General features: G+C 39.7%; 2 protein-coding genes across 8 annotated transcripts in view; one reads left to right on the forward strand and one right to left on the reverse strand.

The window, feature by feature from the left end:
• Positions 1 to 7: 7 nt before the first annotated feature.
• On the forward strand, positions 8 to 7,609 carry ECHDC2 (enoyl-CoA hydratase domain containing 2). 3 transcript variants are annotated; one of them, XM_069788726.1, is made up of 10 exons: positions 13 to 173; positions 1,790 to 1,857; positions 2,476 to 2,563; positions 3,108 to 3,194; positions 4,409 to 4,501; positions 5,137 to 5,193; positions 5,589 to 5,776; positions 6,232 to 6,282; positions 6,605 to 6,652; positions 7,342 to 7,609. In XM_069788726.1, the coding sequence occupies exons 1-10, from the start codon at positions 53 to 55 to the stop codon at positions 7,417 to 7,419; spliced, it is 879 nt and encodes a 292-aa protein (XP_069644827.1). In that variant the 5' UTR covers positions 13 to 52; the 3' UTR covers positions 7,420 to 7,609. The 3 variants fall into 3 exon arrangements, with proteins under 3 accessions (XP_069644826.1, XP_069644827.1, XP_069644828.1); XM_069788727.1 differs by lacking the exon at positions 13 to 173 and adding an exon at positions 569 to 1,208; XM_069788725.1 differs by lacking the exon at positions 7,342 to 7,609 and having other exon boundaries at positions 8 to 173; positions 6,605 to 7,124.
• Positions 1,409 to 13,134, reverse strand: part of LOC104321149 (protein zyg-11 homolog B) — a 29,409-nt gene continuing 17,683 nt past the window's right edge. For 2 of the 5 annotated variants that reach the window (XM_069788722.1, XM_069788724.1), the window contains exon 14: positions 8,903 to 10,913. In XM_069788722.1, the coding sequence (XP_069644823.1) occupies positions 10,723 to 10,913 (191 nt within the window). In that variant the 3' untranslated portion in view covers positions 8,903 to 10,722. Of the gene's footprint in view, positions 2,356 to 6,277; positions 8,587 to 8,728; positions 8,878 to 8,902; positions 10,914 to 13,134 lie in introns of those variants that run through there. The other 3 variants (XR_011325692.1, XR_011325691.1, XM_069788723.1) reach the window with 3 other exon arrangements.

The raw sequence follows: 13,134 nt of genomic DNA on the forward strand, positions 1-13,134 counted from the left end.
GCTCCGCCCCTCGCTGCCGGTTGCCGGCGGAACCCCGGGAGCGAGCGGCGCCATGATGCGGCTGGGGCGGGCGGGACGCGAGTTGCTGCGCTGGGGTCGCGGCGGGCCCCCCACGGCCGCCCCGCGGCGGGGCGCGGAGGTGCTGGTGGGCGCGGCCGGCGGGGAGAGCAGCGGTGAGTGCGGCGGCCCCCGCCTGCGGGCCGGGGTGCGCGGGGGACCGCAGGGGGCCGGGGTTAGGCCCCGGCGCTCATTTAACGCCGGTTCCGAGGGGTCGGAGGAGCCGATCGGGTGTCAGAGCCGGTTTTCTGGTGCTGTAGGGAGGGGGCACGTCGATCTACGTGGTTTTACCGACTCCTGGTAAAAACGCCTCAGCTCCCGGCCCTTCCCTGGCCCCCGGCTCTGGCAGCCCTTGCCGTCCCTCGGACGGGCCCTGAAACACTCGAGCCGTCCCTGCAGCGCTGCCCGGACATCTGGTGCCGGGGGTGCCGGGGCCACCGAGCCTTCCCTTGCTCTGACGCCCTCGTATACGGCCCGAAAGGTGAGCGGGTGCCTCGCCGAGTCCATCGCGGGCAGGGTGCTTATAGGAGTTGTGCCTTAATGCTTTTCTGAAGAACACAGCTGCCAAATAAATAGCTAGATGACTTTTAAGTTGTGTATGCGGGAGGTCTCAATACAAGAAGTTCTGGTACCTTAGGTTTTTCTGGTATCAGTAATGTACGGTGCTAAAGGGAGGACGGGACCAGGGCACGTCTGTGCGTATTTATGCATGAGAGACACTAGGCAATTTGAGTTGTGGTTCAGATTGCCAGTGCAATTACTTTCTGGTAAGGGTAACTGTTGCAAGAGCTTACAGACAGTTCTTGGTAGTTTTGCTAGTTACATATACATGAATGTAGTTACCAGAATTGTGAATTTCCATTGTTTGCTGGTGCCCGCTGTTACCTGTGTCTTTGTTTCCTATCTGACACATCTCTCGTTTACTAACTGGCCACTGGCAGAGGGACAGAGACCTTCTAGCAGGGCAGGACCAAGCGTGACAGATGCGAGGTACATCTGTGCACCTACAGCAGCAGCAACAGCATCTTAAAATGTTAAGGCCTGGGAAGTGAGCAGAAGTCCAGCCAAGGAAACAGGAGAGATGTTTTTTCTCTCCAAAGCATACAGAAACCATTGGATAATAATTTAGAAAACACAAGTGCAAGGGAGAAGTAAGTAGATGTTGTGGTCTTACTTTTCTGCTTGGACTTAGGAACTTTGAGTGAAGTCCTTTCCACTGATGAGCTTATTAACTTTAAATTAAATGGAGCTGCAATTTCAAAACTGTTCTGGAACACAAACCGAGAGTGACCAGTTTGTGCTATTCTCATGCAAACAACAATCCCAAGGGGATGGTTTTCTTCATTACTTGAACACATTACAACTGTACAATAAAAACTGAAATAAGTAACATTCGAAACAGAAACCTAAGATGGATCATTCGGGTTTGGGTTTTTTTTCTATTCCTGCAGTAATTCTAAGGCATACATTCTTAGATGTCATGTTCATTTTTTAAATTTCTGCTTACTTATATTATTCACAGTGCTACTGAATTTTACAGTTGTCCTGCATAACTGGGTTTTGTAGACATGGTCTCCTACCTCCACTTTTAAAATAACTAATTGTTTTAGAATATACTTTATATACATTTTCAGGAAAGAGAAGATGCAGCATATGCAGATATTGTTCCCAGTTGAATTATTGTGTCAGAGAATTAAAGGAAGTATAACTGAAATTGTCTCCTATTACTAAGGTATTGCTGAAATCCTAATGAACCGACCGCACGCGAGAAATTCATTGGGAAAAGTATTTGTAAATGAAGTGAGTATGGGCCTGGCCTGTAAACGTGTTTGGAATCATGATCAATAACTAAATGCAATAAGCATAGTTGTGGGAAATCTGAAACAAAAACTTAATCTCTTGCTGAAGGTCAGTGGGAGACTGCACTGGGGCAAGGCAGGTTAGCCTGAAGAAAAAGAGATCGTGATATGTCTGTACTGCAGTTACTTCAGCTGTGGACTGGACAGAGATACTGGAATTATTTGAGTTAGTTAACTTGGATGCAAGTTACTGTCCTTGCTTGCATAATTACAACAAAAACATACTCATTGTCAGACCTTAGCAGATGATCTGTTCAAGGTTGACACGTTCTAGAGAAAGTCTGGCTCATGCCTGGACAAGAAGGGGAGTTTAAGCTACAGCAAAGGTTCATCTCTGAATGGAAGAAAAAAAAAGAGATGGGGAAATGTGTCATTCTGAGGCTCTCACGGAAAGATCCTGCTGGCTCCACATATATGATTTCCAGGAAATTCCTGGCACCTGCAGGGAAAAAAAAAAAAAACAACTTTTGTCATAGATTAGGAGCTTGCTATAATTTAGGCATATACATCCATATGCTTTTAAGTTTTTCTTCTCTTGTTTGTACTCCCTCCCTCATAGCTGTTCAGCGCTCTGGAACAACTCCGCTCTGATGAGAAGGTTCGCGTGGTGGTGTTCAAGAGTGAAGTGAAAGGTGTATTTTGTGCTGGTAAGTAACAAAGGCTCTGCAAACCTGTTAAAAAATTTGATGGCTCTTAAGGCTGTGTGCTAATCAGATTGTGCAGAAAAGCCATTGGAAATGCATGCTAAAAGAAAAATGGGCTGGCTTTTGTGTAGCAAATAACAAACACGTTCTCTCTTTCACCTGTCTGCCTACCGGCTTCAGCGATGAAGACGTGTGATGGAGTGAGCCGCACAGGCTGCGTGGTGCTACTATTTGTTTTCCATTTATAACCATCTTAAAGCACAGGTGCCTCTGGTATTGGAGTCCTTGGTTTCCAGTTTTATGGATTATTGCCCTTGCATACAGGGATTGGTGCTCATCTGGGAAATCTGTTGGAAGGGCCCAGAGGAGCACCCTAGCCACTGCTGCAGCCCAGATGTCCACACTCCAACTTCACTGACTTTACTTAACCAGAACACCGTATTTCAAGACTTCTGAAATGGTGTGCCCTCTGAGAGGGACAGGAGGGAACACAGTTCAGATGTCTTTTCCCTTCTCCTGGATTCTAACCTTTTTCTCCTCTATTTAGGTGCAGATTTAAAGGAACGTGCAAAGATGGATGATGCAGAAGTTGGACACTTTGTTAAAAGGCTGAGAAATCTCATGGATGAAATAGGTAAATTATTATCTCAGTTGGGAAATATGTCCTAGACTGCCTGTACTGAGACATTTAGAAATGCTGCAGGAGGGGAAAGGCCCCAACAGTTTATCCGTTTAGGAGTTGCTTCCCAAATGGCTCCAGTTTATGCCTGAAACAAAGATCTGATTAGAATTAAATACCAACTATCCTGCTGCCACTCCAAGGACAAGATGCATTTCAGTACTGCCTTTTCTATGATGAAGAGCAGCACACACACATACATATAATAAGTACCTGATATAACAAATTATTCTAGATACAGTTCTATGTAATCCTTGGGAGACAGTGCTTGACAAATGAGCTATGTTGGTTGTCCCCCCTTCAATACATGCTGAGAAGCACTCATGATATGGCAATAACCTAAGAATGTGGATTTGGATCTCTGAATGGATTTTCTAAACAGATTTGTTGAATGCCAGGGGGTTTGTACCTACAACTTCCCCTCCCCCCTACCCCCCCCCTTTTTTTTTTTGCGAAAGGAATATGGACTTACACAATTGATTTTCTTCCCCTATTTATGAATGATTCTGTTCTCACTAGAGAAGAATACCAAAGTGAAATCTGACTAAAATAGCAGTCAGAATTGCAACAATTAAAAAACAAACAACGATGTAGAGAGAATGACCCTGTCTCACAAACCACAAAAGCAGTCGGGGTAGTTACACACAGAACTAGCACATGTCTGAAGTCTGCTTCCAGCTCCCCGACTGTTTAAAAAGGTATCTTATCAAGCAGCTAATCTCCAGGTACCACAGGTTCCTCAACTATGAGGTGACAACAGTGTTTACCAAGTTCAGGAGCCTTGGCTAACAAAAGCACCAGAAAAGCTAATCCTTGTAACAGTGACTAGGGATGGTGTCTTTGACTGTTTAACTGCAACAGCTGGATATTCACATTATAAATTTTCAAGGAGACAATTCATCCTGTTTTGTGTTGCAGTACTTTGTATTTACATGCTTCTTTGCATGTACGAATAAAGTTTTGCATTCTTCTTACAATGAAGGGAGAAGTGCAAAAAGACAGTTTCTGCTGTTTAGAGACAGAAAGTTTGTGGCAGAAGAAAATGAATTCCTTGGCAATTTTGAGTTTGAGAACTACTAAAAGCTTTACAATTTAAGCATTTATATTCCAGAAGTGAGTGGAGCAGAACTTCTGGAACAAAACTGTATAATCCGTGTTGTCTTCTCTAGCTGCCCTGCCTGTACCCACAATTGCTGCAATAGATGGCTACGCATTGGGTGGTGGACTAGAACTGGCATTAGCTTGTGACCTTCGAGTAGCAGGTTTGTGTGTTGCTTAATATAGGATTCTTCTTGTAATGGGTGACTATATTTTAAAGAGAACTTACATGCATGACAGCTGGCTGTTAATGCAATCCAGTAGACTGAGAGAGGAACTTACACAGTTCAAGAAATGAGTAGGCATTTGTCCAGAAAACATGACACTTAGTTACTATTGGGAAAGCAGTTTCCTTGCTTAAAAAGTAAAGCCTATTTTTAGACAAGATTAGGATTCCTTCAGAAAACTATTTGTTGGTAGAATTAAATAGTTATTATCATGTAATACTGGATCAGCACTCTGGCTAGATCTAACCTTCCCTGCTTACATCAGTTTGGACTGGAAGACTTCCTTCTTCTGTTTCTGTTCTTCTATCCATTACATTTCATCTAGTATGGACCCAAGGTTCATTTTTCTAGATAAAATTACTACATTAGGGGTAAGCAGCCATATTACACATCCCTCATCTGACTTGAGATGGACACTGATTAAGCACTATAGTATTCAGACTTTCTAGCTACCTGGAGAAATGGAGTTCCAGTTCAGTATTGATAGTTTGTAGTTTTATTAATCAGTTCAGAATGGAAAATTTGTAGTTATACAGATCAAAAAGTAACTAAACCCTATATTTATTTAATAGCTTCGTCAGCTAAAATGGGCCTTATTGAGACCACAAGAGGGCTTCTTCCTGGAGCAGGTAACCTCCATTAAATCTTCAGTCTCTTATTTTCTCAGCTCTATAGTAAATATTTTGTCATTAGAACACTTGAAGTGTTTTGAATGTAAATTAGAAGTAGCATCCTACAGTGACCCAAGAGATCTGTGAATCAAGAGTTCCATGCCAGGCCCTGTCTCGGACTTGCTATGAATTTAGGAAAGTCCCTTTACACTTTTTCCTGTTTATCAAAATAGTCAAAAGGATGCTGAAGCGTTTCAGATGCCTTGCAAAATGTTGACATATTCAGCTAGTTATTAAAGAAACACATCATCCCTTTATTTTTCAAACCTCCTTGTTATGTAAGGAAACAAAATACTACTTTTTGGGGGGTATTTCTCAGAAATGGAAAATGCTGGTTTTGCTGTTGTCATAAGGTGGAACACAGCGCCTGCCCAGATGTGTTGGAATAGGTCTCGCAAAGGAACTCATTTTCACTGGTAGACAGATTGATGGACAACAAGCCTTCTCAATGGGATTAGTAAATCACACAGTGCCACAAAACAATGAGGGAGATGCAGCTTACCAGAGAGCATTAACTTTGGCTAAAGAAATCCTTCCTCAGGTAAGTGTATTATTCATGTGGTCACTGTAAAGAAGGCATTTCTGCTTCCTTTAAGAGAGAGCAAACAAACAATTTAAATTCCTTTCTATATTAAAGTCTTGGTTTCTGATGTTTAAGTCTTAACTCTGTCCTTTTTTGCAAATGCAGTTTCTGTAGAAACAAGTGTTAACATTGAGCTGCTTAACCCATAAGACAGTTTTACCTCCCAGTGGTTATGCAGACCTGCAGGACACATTGAAACCTTGCACCGTGTACATCTATTAACTGTAGATAATGCTAATTTGTTTTTTGAAAATACTAACTTACTGCAAATTTCTATAGACTAAAAGGTCATTTGGAGCTAGGATAATGATGTAACAACTACACTATTATGAACTGATGTGGCTTTAATTATATTTTAATGTTTCTTGTGGTTTGGTTTTGTTGTGTTTTGTTGGTTTTTTTTTTTAATAAAGGCTCCATTTGCTGTGAAAATGGGAAAACTGGCAATAAACAGAGGAATGGAGGTAATTATTTTTATTTTAAATACTGATGTAAATGAAGCAGACAGGCAACTCTTACAAATTACTACAGTAAAAATGTTTAGAACAGATGAGTTATAATCCTTGTTTAGACAAGGCATTTAAAACCATTTCAGGAGTTTTAAAGATTTTGTTTAAGAACAAAATTAATACAGCAGGATTTTTTTTCTACAGATGCTAACACCATAGTTCTAATACAGGAGTGAAGGTCACTCACTATGTATGAGCATTTATCGATTTGAGGGCTACGAAGTAGTTTTGAGGGCTATACTTCAGACAAATCTCATTCCTTCCCTCTTATCCCCAGGTCGATATTGCATCAGGGATGGCTATTGAGGGGATGTGTTATGCCCAGGTAGGTTACCTTCAGAATACATTCCTGAAAGGAACAACTGTAGATTTTCTAAAGCTAGGTATTCACAGCATCCTCTTGTATTTTCCTCTCTATAAGGGAACACTTAACAGCTAAATCTAAAGCTTTGAGAACATACTTGAGTGCAGTTCCAGATACCTATTTCAGAATGTTAATTGTTGTGTCATGCATAGCTGCCTCTCTCAGCCTGCATGAGACCAAAGTCCTTCCTTAAATACCCTTCTGTCCAAAGTAATTGTATATTCTTAGTTTCAACAATGTTAATTATAGGATGAGGTTTACAAATGGTTTTAGTTTTAGCAAATTAAAAAACAGGTTTCTCCTGTAGTCATTCTTTCTGACAAGTTTTGAGAGCATGTACCTTTCTCAGCTAACGGTACAATGTAACTGTTGTGCCTCTCTGTATTTTAAGATGGTAAAGTATTAAATTTATGGAAAACTGTTTTCTTATGTAGTTCTATGGTCTTTGTCTTAGATGCTTTGCTTGTGATTTACACTACAACCCAGTCTCTCTTATTTTCCTAATTGCAAAATGTGGAAGGCGGGACTTAATGTATCATTGAAAGAAAAGCAATCTTGGTCTTAGACCACTACTGCCAAATTAGTCAGTACTTAAAAACTCATCAGACTTGTCAATGAAAAACATACCATTTTCTTTTTTTAAAACGTAGAATATTCCCACAAGAGACCGTCAGGAAGGGATGGCTGCCTTCAGGGAAAAACGACCACCTCAGTTTATCGGCAAATAATGCTTCCTAGCTTCTCCTTGATTTTTTGAAGGTAAAGGAGGACTGAAGAGGACCCACTGATTTTGGGGGATTATTTTTATGACTGCATTCTGTGTACTTAGCTCCTTGCCTTGGACTACATTTCTGAATACTCCACTGGATCATTTTGCTGTAAGAATTCCCAAATAAAGATTTAACTTTTTACAGCTGATCTTTTAAAAGTGCATACATCTTGAGTCAGCTGTTATGGCTCTCAGATGTCAAGTAAGGAGTACGGAGAAGCTTTGGCTCACTGTAAGCAAATTAAAAAAAAACCAAAACCACAACAAAAAAAAACCAGAAAACATGCTACATCTAAACATCGATGGGAAAAAGTAAAAAAATCACTCTGAAGAGGAAGTCAACTTACAAAGAAAGAAAACTTTCCTAAGCTTGCTTCCCATTATCAGTAGTCTTCCAGCTAATCAGACAGAACAAGGAGTATTAACACACAGCAATGGCATTTCACCCCAGATCTGTTCTGAATAGTGCAAAAAACAGAGCTACCACTCCAGCCAAGTGAACTTAGTCTCTTTGGTATCAGCGCCTGAGAAAAGGCAAGGCCTGTATGTCCATGTATGTATGACCACCATATCAGTCTATGCCAGACATCTCTGGCACGTCACCTCTCTCTCATCACCTATTTTCCTCTGTTGCCTGACTGGAAGTTGAAGTTATTTTCTCCGTCTGCTTAGAGGTTCTCCAGCACTGAGACATGCCACACAATTTAGCTCTATGGCTTCTTACTTCCCTAGGTGGGGGCTTTCAAGCAAAAGTGAATTAGTATAGTTAGAGAAACATACTTTTAGTAAATAATTTATAGGTTATCAAAATATACTTACAAAATGTGGCTTATCACATTGGAACTGGGCGTCACTTCATGCTAAGATAGTCTCAAAGCAAACCACAATTTCACTTGTGCCAAAAGCTAACCGAACAATTCTGTGCGTGAGGTAACCTTACCAGATTATACATGTACAAGTTTCCTATGCAAAGATCTGCAAAGGTAAAGCAGAGCCAGGATCTTCAGCCTTCACAAAAAAGATGACAAATGCCACAGGTGAAATAGAAGAGTTGAAAAGTTGCTTCCAGAATTATTCTACCCTGGCAGGAACTCCTGAAGCTCCACAGGAATGTGAAGAGACCTTTCTGTAATTGGGACATGCAAGTAAAGTTAGTGGATTTATACCTTGTAGGCATTCATACTTTTCAGCTTAAAAGAATTCTGCTCACTGTTTGTTTGCCTGAAGCATGTAGGAACAAAACAAGAAAGGTACGGAAAATCATTTACAATCTCTGTGCTTGCTGGTTGCAGAACTTTATGAAGTGACGTCTTCACCATCTGGACTGATGCCAGTATCACATACATTTTGTGCTGCATGTAGTAGTAGATTCTTTTTTCCCCCCACGGTTTTAGTTAAGATGCTTCAGCAAGTTTTCCTGTTATTAGGAAAAACCAGTACTGTAAGGAGAGTTGTCGTCTTTATTTTAAAATCTTGTAGCAATTGATTTATATTCATTCTATTAACACCAATTTTGACAAGTTTTGCGTTCCATTTCATGTAATGGAAATTTCATAGCAGAAGTCCCATAGCAGACATCTCAGAAGGGTGGGGAGTAAAGGCTTGGAGTCCATTTTTCATTTTTTAAACCACCTTCATAATTCAAAGCTACAACCAATTTAATTTCTTTCTGAGTCAAGAAAACTATATATAACCAGATGCACACATGAAAACGATGCTAGCCGAATTATACCTTTGTACAAAAAGCAATTACACAACATTGATTAAATTACTGGATCAGTACCTTTTGAAGTTGCTGAAATACACAATAATTAGATTATTGAAGATTAGAGGTCATGTTTTTATTTGAAGGATGGGAGTTGGGAGAGGGAAATAGTTAAAAATAGTAAAATATGGTCATCATGAAGAAGCCATCCCTGCTAGTAAGCTACCAAATGTAAGTTTTCTTTTTAAACTCAATTACCAATATATTTACAGAATAGTCTCTGAATATCAATCAGTTGCCATGGAAATATGGAGACTAACCAGATAAAAACAATACCTGAAATTAAACTGAATTTGAATGGACATGCAATTTGCTTCCAGGCATCTGTATGCTGCGCAATATGTTTCATTCAACACATCATTTGAAACCCATAGGTAACCAAGAAAGAAATAAGTTGTTACAATTAGCATCTTTTATGTAAAATTTCACACTCCACAAAACAATGCAATGGACACAGGGCTCACATAGAACATTGGGTGATATTTTGCACTGTGATGACTTGGAAATATAATTCACTGCACAATACTGACAGAATATTTACAGAAAAGAACAGACCAATCATTAGTCTCTTATAAATAAGGTGACCAAATATCCTGGGCCTCCTACCAAAGTCATGCAATCCCCTTCATGAAGACAAGTCAGTATTTTGCTCTAATGAGCCTTCTCCTTTCCCTATCAGTATTCTAAAAACAAAAGAAAGCTATCACACACAACCAAAAGTAGTCAAACAACAACAAAACCCCCTTCTTGTTATCAAGTTTAAAATCTCAAGCTTAGTTCATCCTTTTAGTACTGTGTCTCATTTTAATCCTGTTTCTATTGCTTTACTTGAGCATGTCTCCCATTTCCCTGATGCAATGCTGATCCCCACCTTACTAAGAGTAGGGAGGACTCAGGAGAGCTGAACCTCAAAAAGGCATTGTTCTAGCAGCAAGGAAAACAGAAGAACACAGCTTGCAGGCAAAAGGAAAAGGAAGTTAAAGACCCCATTTTAGTTTAGAAGGGTTATGAGGCAATGGACATTTTGGTCACCTTAGTTACAAGTCTCATTGTAACCTGCATGCACTTTTGTTTTAATTGGTAAAAGTGTTGAATCTCACAACCACACACAGTTCTATTCAAACACCAAACTGGTAAACAGTGTTGTGAACAGCAATCATAGGGATGAAATAACTTTCTCTCCCAGAAGTCACAAAACAAGATATTCCTAGAAGTCTTTTTTCAGATGTGCATATTGATCTGTACAAGTCCCATCTCTTTGTAGCCAGTAGTAATCCTACAGGTATGACCAGCTCAAGCAGTGACCCTTTACAGGTTGCATATGAGGTTGCCATTAAAGTTGACATTCACCAAAGGTTACCGTACATGGTTCTGGGTACCACAATTATCGGCAAATCACTTTAATGGTGACCACTATATTACAAGTTACTCCAACTACACACACATCAGAAAGGATTATTACAGAGACAATACTTTACATTCCTATACCTGCAGCTTTCAGTTTGGTTTATTTTGTTGCTGTTTTCTACATGGTGGTGGTCTCCCATGACGCATAATGTGTTTTTCCAAACTATCTAGGATGGCAATAGCAATCCTTTGGACATGTGGATCAGTCTGGACGTTTTCCTTGATGTTGTATAAATGCTGTAAACCACCTTCTTCAATTAACATGCTGCAGTATCTGGCAGCTGTAGTAAGATTAAAAAAAGGAAATTAAAAAAAACATTACCTAGGGTAAGTGTAGCAGGTACTGTAGACACTGATTCAAATCCACTTTTGTCTCCTAGACCAGGCAGCATTTAGGACACTCCCTAAAGTGTCTACACAAGTGCATTTGTACTTTAACAAGTGACAACAGAACAACAGAGTTGTTTGGACAGGACTCCCATTGTAATCAGGTCTGTTTCCATGTCTGTCTGAGTTGACTGGAAAGTGCCTTGTAATATTCATAGTATTCTCTGTCTCCCCCTGCCTCTTCTACAGGCATTTTAAGTGCACATACATAAATTTTAAGAAATGGGAATCAGAAGTACTGTAGGATCTATGAGTATCCAGGTAAAAGTATCACCTTTACCAAAAAAACTCAGTACGGAACAGTTATCAAAAAATGGTATCAGATATACCACATCATTTGTATACTCTTGTAGAGTGAATAGGAACTAGTTCCTTTGAAAACAGTTTACCAAATACATTGATGGTGGCCTTTAACTAGTTGTAAGTTGCTATGAATGCCTTTTGAGGGATAAAATTACACTTTTCTTCCCACTTTCATTAGTGATTTTAAGAAGTTGAAAGCGCAGCTACATCAGCTCCAGTGTTATTAAGTGTAGGGACCAGCTATAAAAAAAGCCATATATTTAATGTAACATGCAAGCTTCAGAAGGTGTTACAAAAAGGTCAGGATGACTGTAATGCAATCCACAGAGCATTACCTCAGATGTGCCCAATTTCACCATTCATCTCGGTGAAGCAACAACAGAGTTTAAATGCTGACAGAAGCATTTCACTGGGGATCCCATTTACTGCAGTGCTACTAATATTTTAGTTAAGTTAGCTCATTGAGGTGGATATGATAGAGAGAAACAGCAAAAGGAGAAAAAAAATAAACAAGAAAAATAAATCTCACTAATCCTAGATTATTTTTCACCCTCATCTAAAAGAGGAGGTCAAAATAAAACACATCTCTTCTCAAGGACAAAAAGCTCTCTTGTTGCCAAGCGCCAAAAGCTGAAGGTTTTCCCCCCAAATAAATCTTCATGTTACAGAATTAAGCACATTTTCCCTCCAGGTAGGTTATTACATTTCCTACCAAATGTTTGGTTTCTCTGCAACTTTGTCCAGAAGCTTCTGGCACCAACTACTATCAGACCTAAACTTCAGGAATACTGTCTTGATCTCGAATCAGGAGTATGCCATCCAAGTATTTCCAGCCTCTCCATTCTACAGAGCAGTTACTCACTGTCAGTACAAACCTCTGTGGCATGTTGAAAGCTCAGAGGTTAGGGCAGAACAAAATAAACACTAAAAATAAATAGAACAAACAGGACCATACTAAGTTAGCAGGGCTGAGGCACAAAGAGAAATTACAGGGTCTTAATCAAAAAGTGTTATCCGGAGTCTGACCAGTAAAACAACTTTGTCAGAACAGTCCTACTTCAACATGGGAAAAGTCCTCACAGATGTCTGGCTAGCGTACCCTGGGAACAGTGTCTCATTACATTTACGAGCTCTATAAAGAGCAAGATAACAGTACTTTATGTGCAATTATATATTATGCCATGTTATTGTTTGGTCCTGAATAGATGTCTTTTCACTGTAGAAAAAGTAATTTATGGGACAGGGATAAACAAGCATAGATATACTGCTGTCAAGAAGATCAAAAAACTGGCACAGAAAATACTTTTAATACTTTAGAGGAAAGCTGCTTTGTATCTTGTAGAAGTTGATGACAATACACACATTCACATCATACAAACTTATGTCAAAAAAAACCCCAAACATTAAAAGCCAGGAAGGTTTGTCCACTCTACATTTAGTTATACTGAGGGGATTTATTTCCTTTCCCGACACTTGTGCGTTTCATCACATGCTTGCAAATCATTTTACAAACAAGACATTGGTGTTCTCCTTTTGCAGATGGGAAAGACAGATTAAGAAACTGACCTCTGTGTCACAGCAAGTTATTGCAAAAAGGCGATTAGAGATGAGGATTACCTAAAACTTCTGTTCTGATAGTAAGAGATAGCTACCTGCTACAGTAACTGTTCTTAATTTAAAAGAAATTTGTTGTCCATTATTAAGATTATATTTCTGAATAAAAACACCTGTGCAAGCCAAAAATGTAGTTAATCTTAACACACGTCCACATTTTGGAATTAATACTATGCATTTAACAGTAAAATTCCAGTA

The sequence above is a fragment of the Haliaeetus albicilla genome, chromosome 8 (genome assembly GCF_947461875.1).
Source record: "Haliaeetus albicilla chromosome 8, bHalAlb1.1, whole genome shotgun sequence".
In the NCBI taxonomy this organism is placed as follows: Eukaryota; Metazoa; Chordata; class Aves; order Accipitriformes; family Accipitridae; genus Haliaeetus; species Haliaeetus albicilla.

What these genes read in the sequence shown, in the direction of transcription:
- ECHDC2 (XM_069788725.1), top strand. Translation starts at nt 53, where the DNA reads ATGATGCGGCTGGGGCGGGCGGGACGCGAGTTGCTGCGCTGGGGTCGC. An exon ending in GGCCGGCGGGGAGAGCAGCG is followed by an intron (nt 174 to 1,789) that starts GTGAGTGCGGCG and finishes CCTATTACTAAG; the next exon opens with GTATTGCTGAAATCCTAATG. An exon ending in CTAAAGAAATCCTTCCTCAG is followed by an intron (nt 5,777 to 6,231) that starts GTAAGTGTATTA and finishes TTTTTAATAAAG; the next exon opens with GCTCCATTTGCTGTGAAAAT.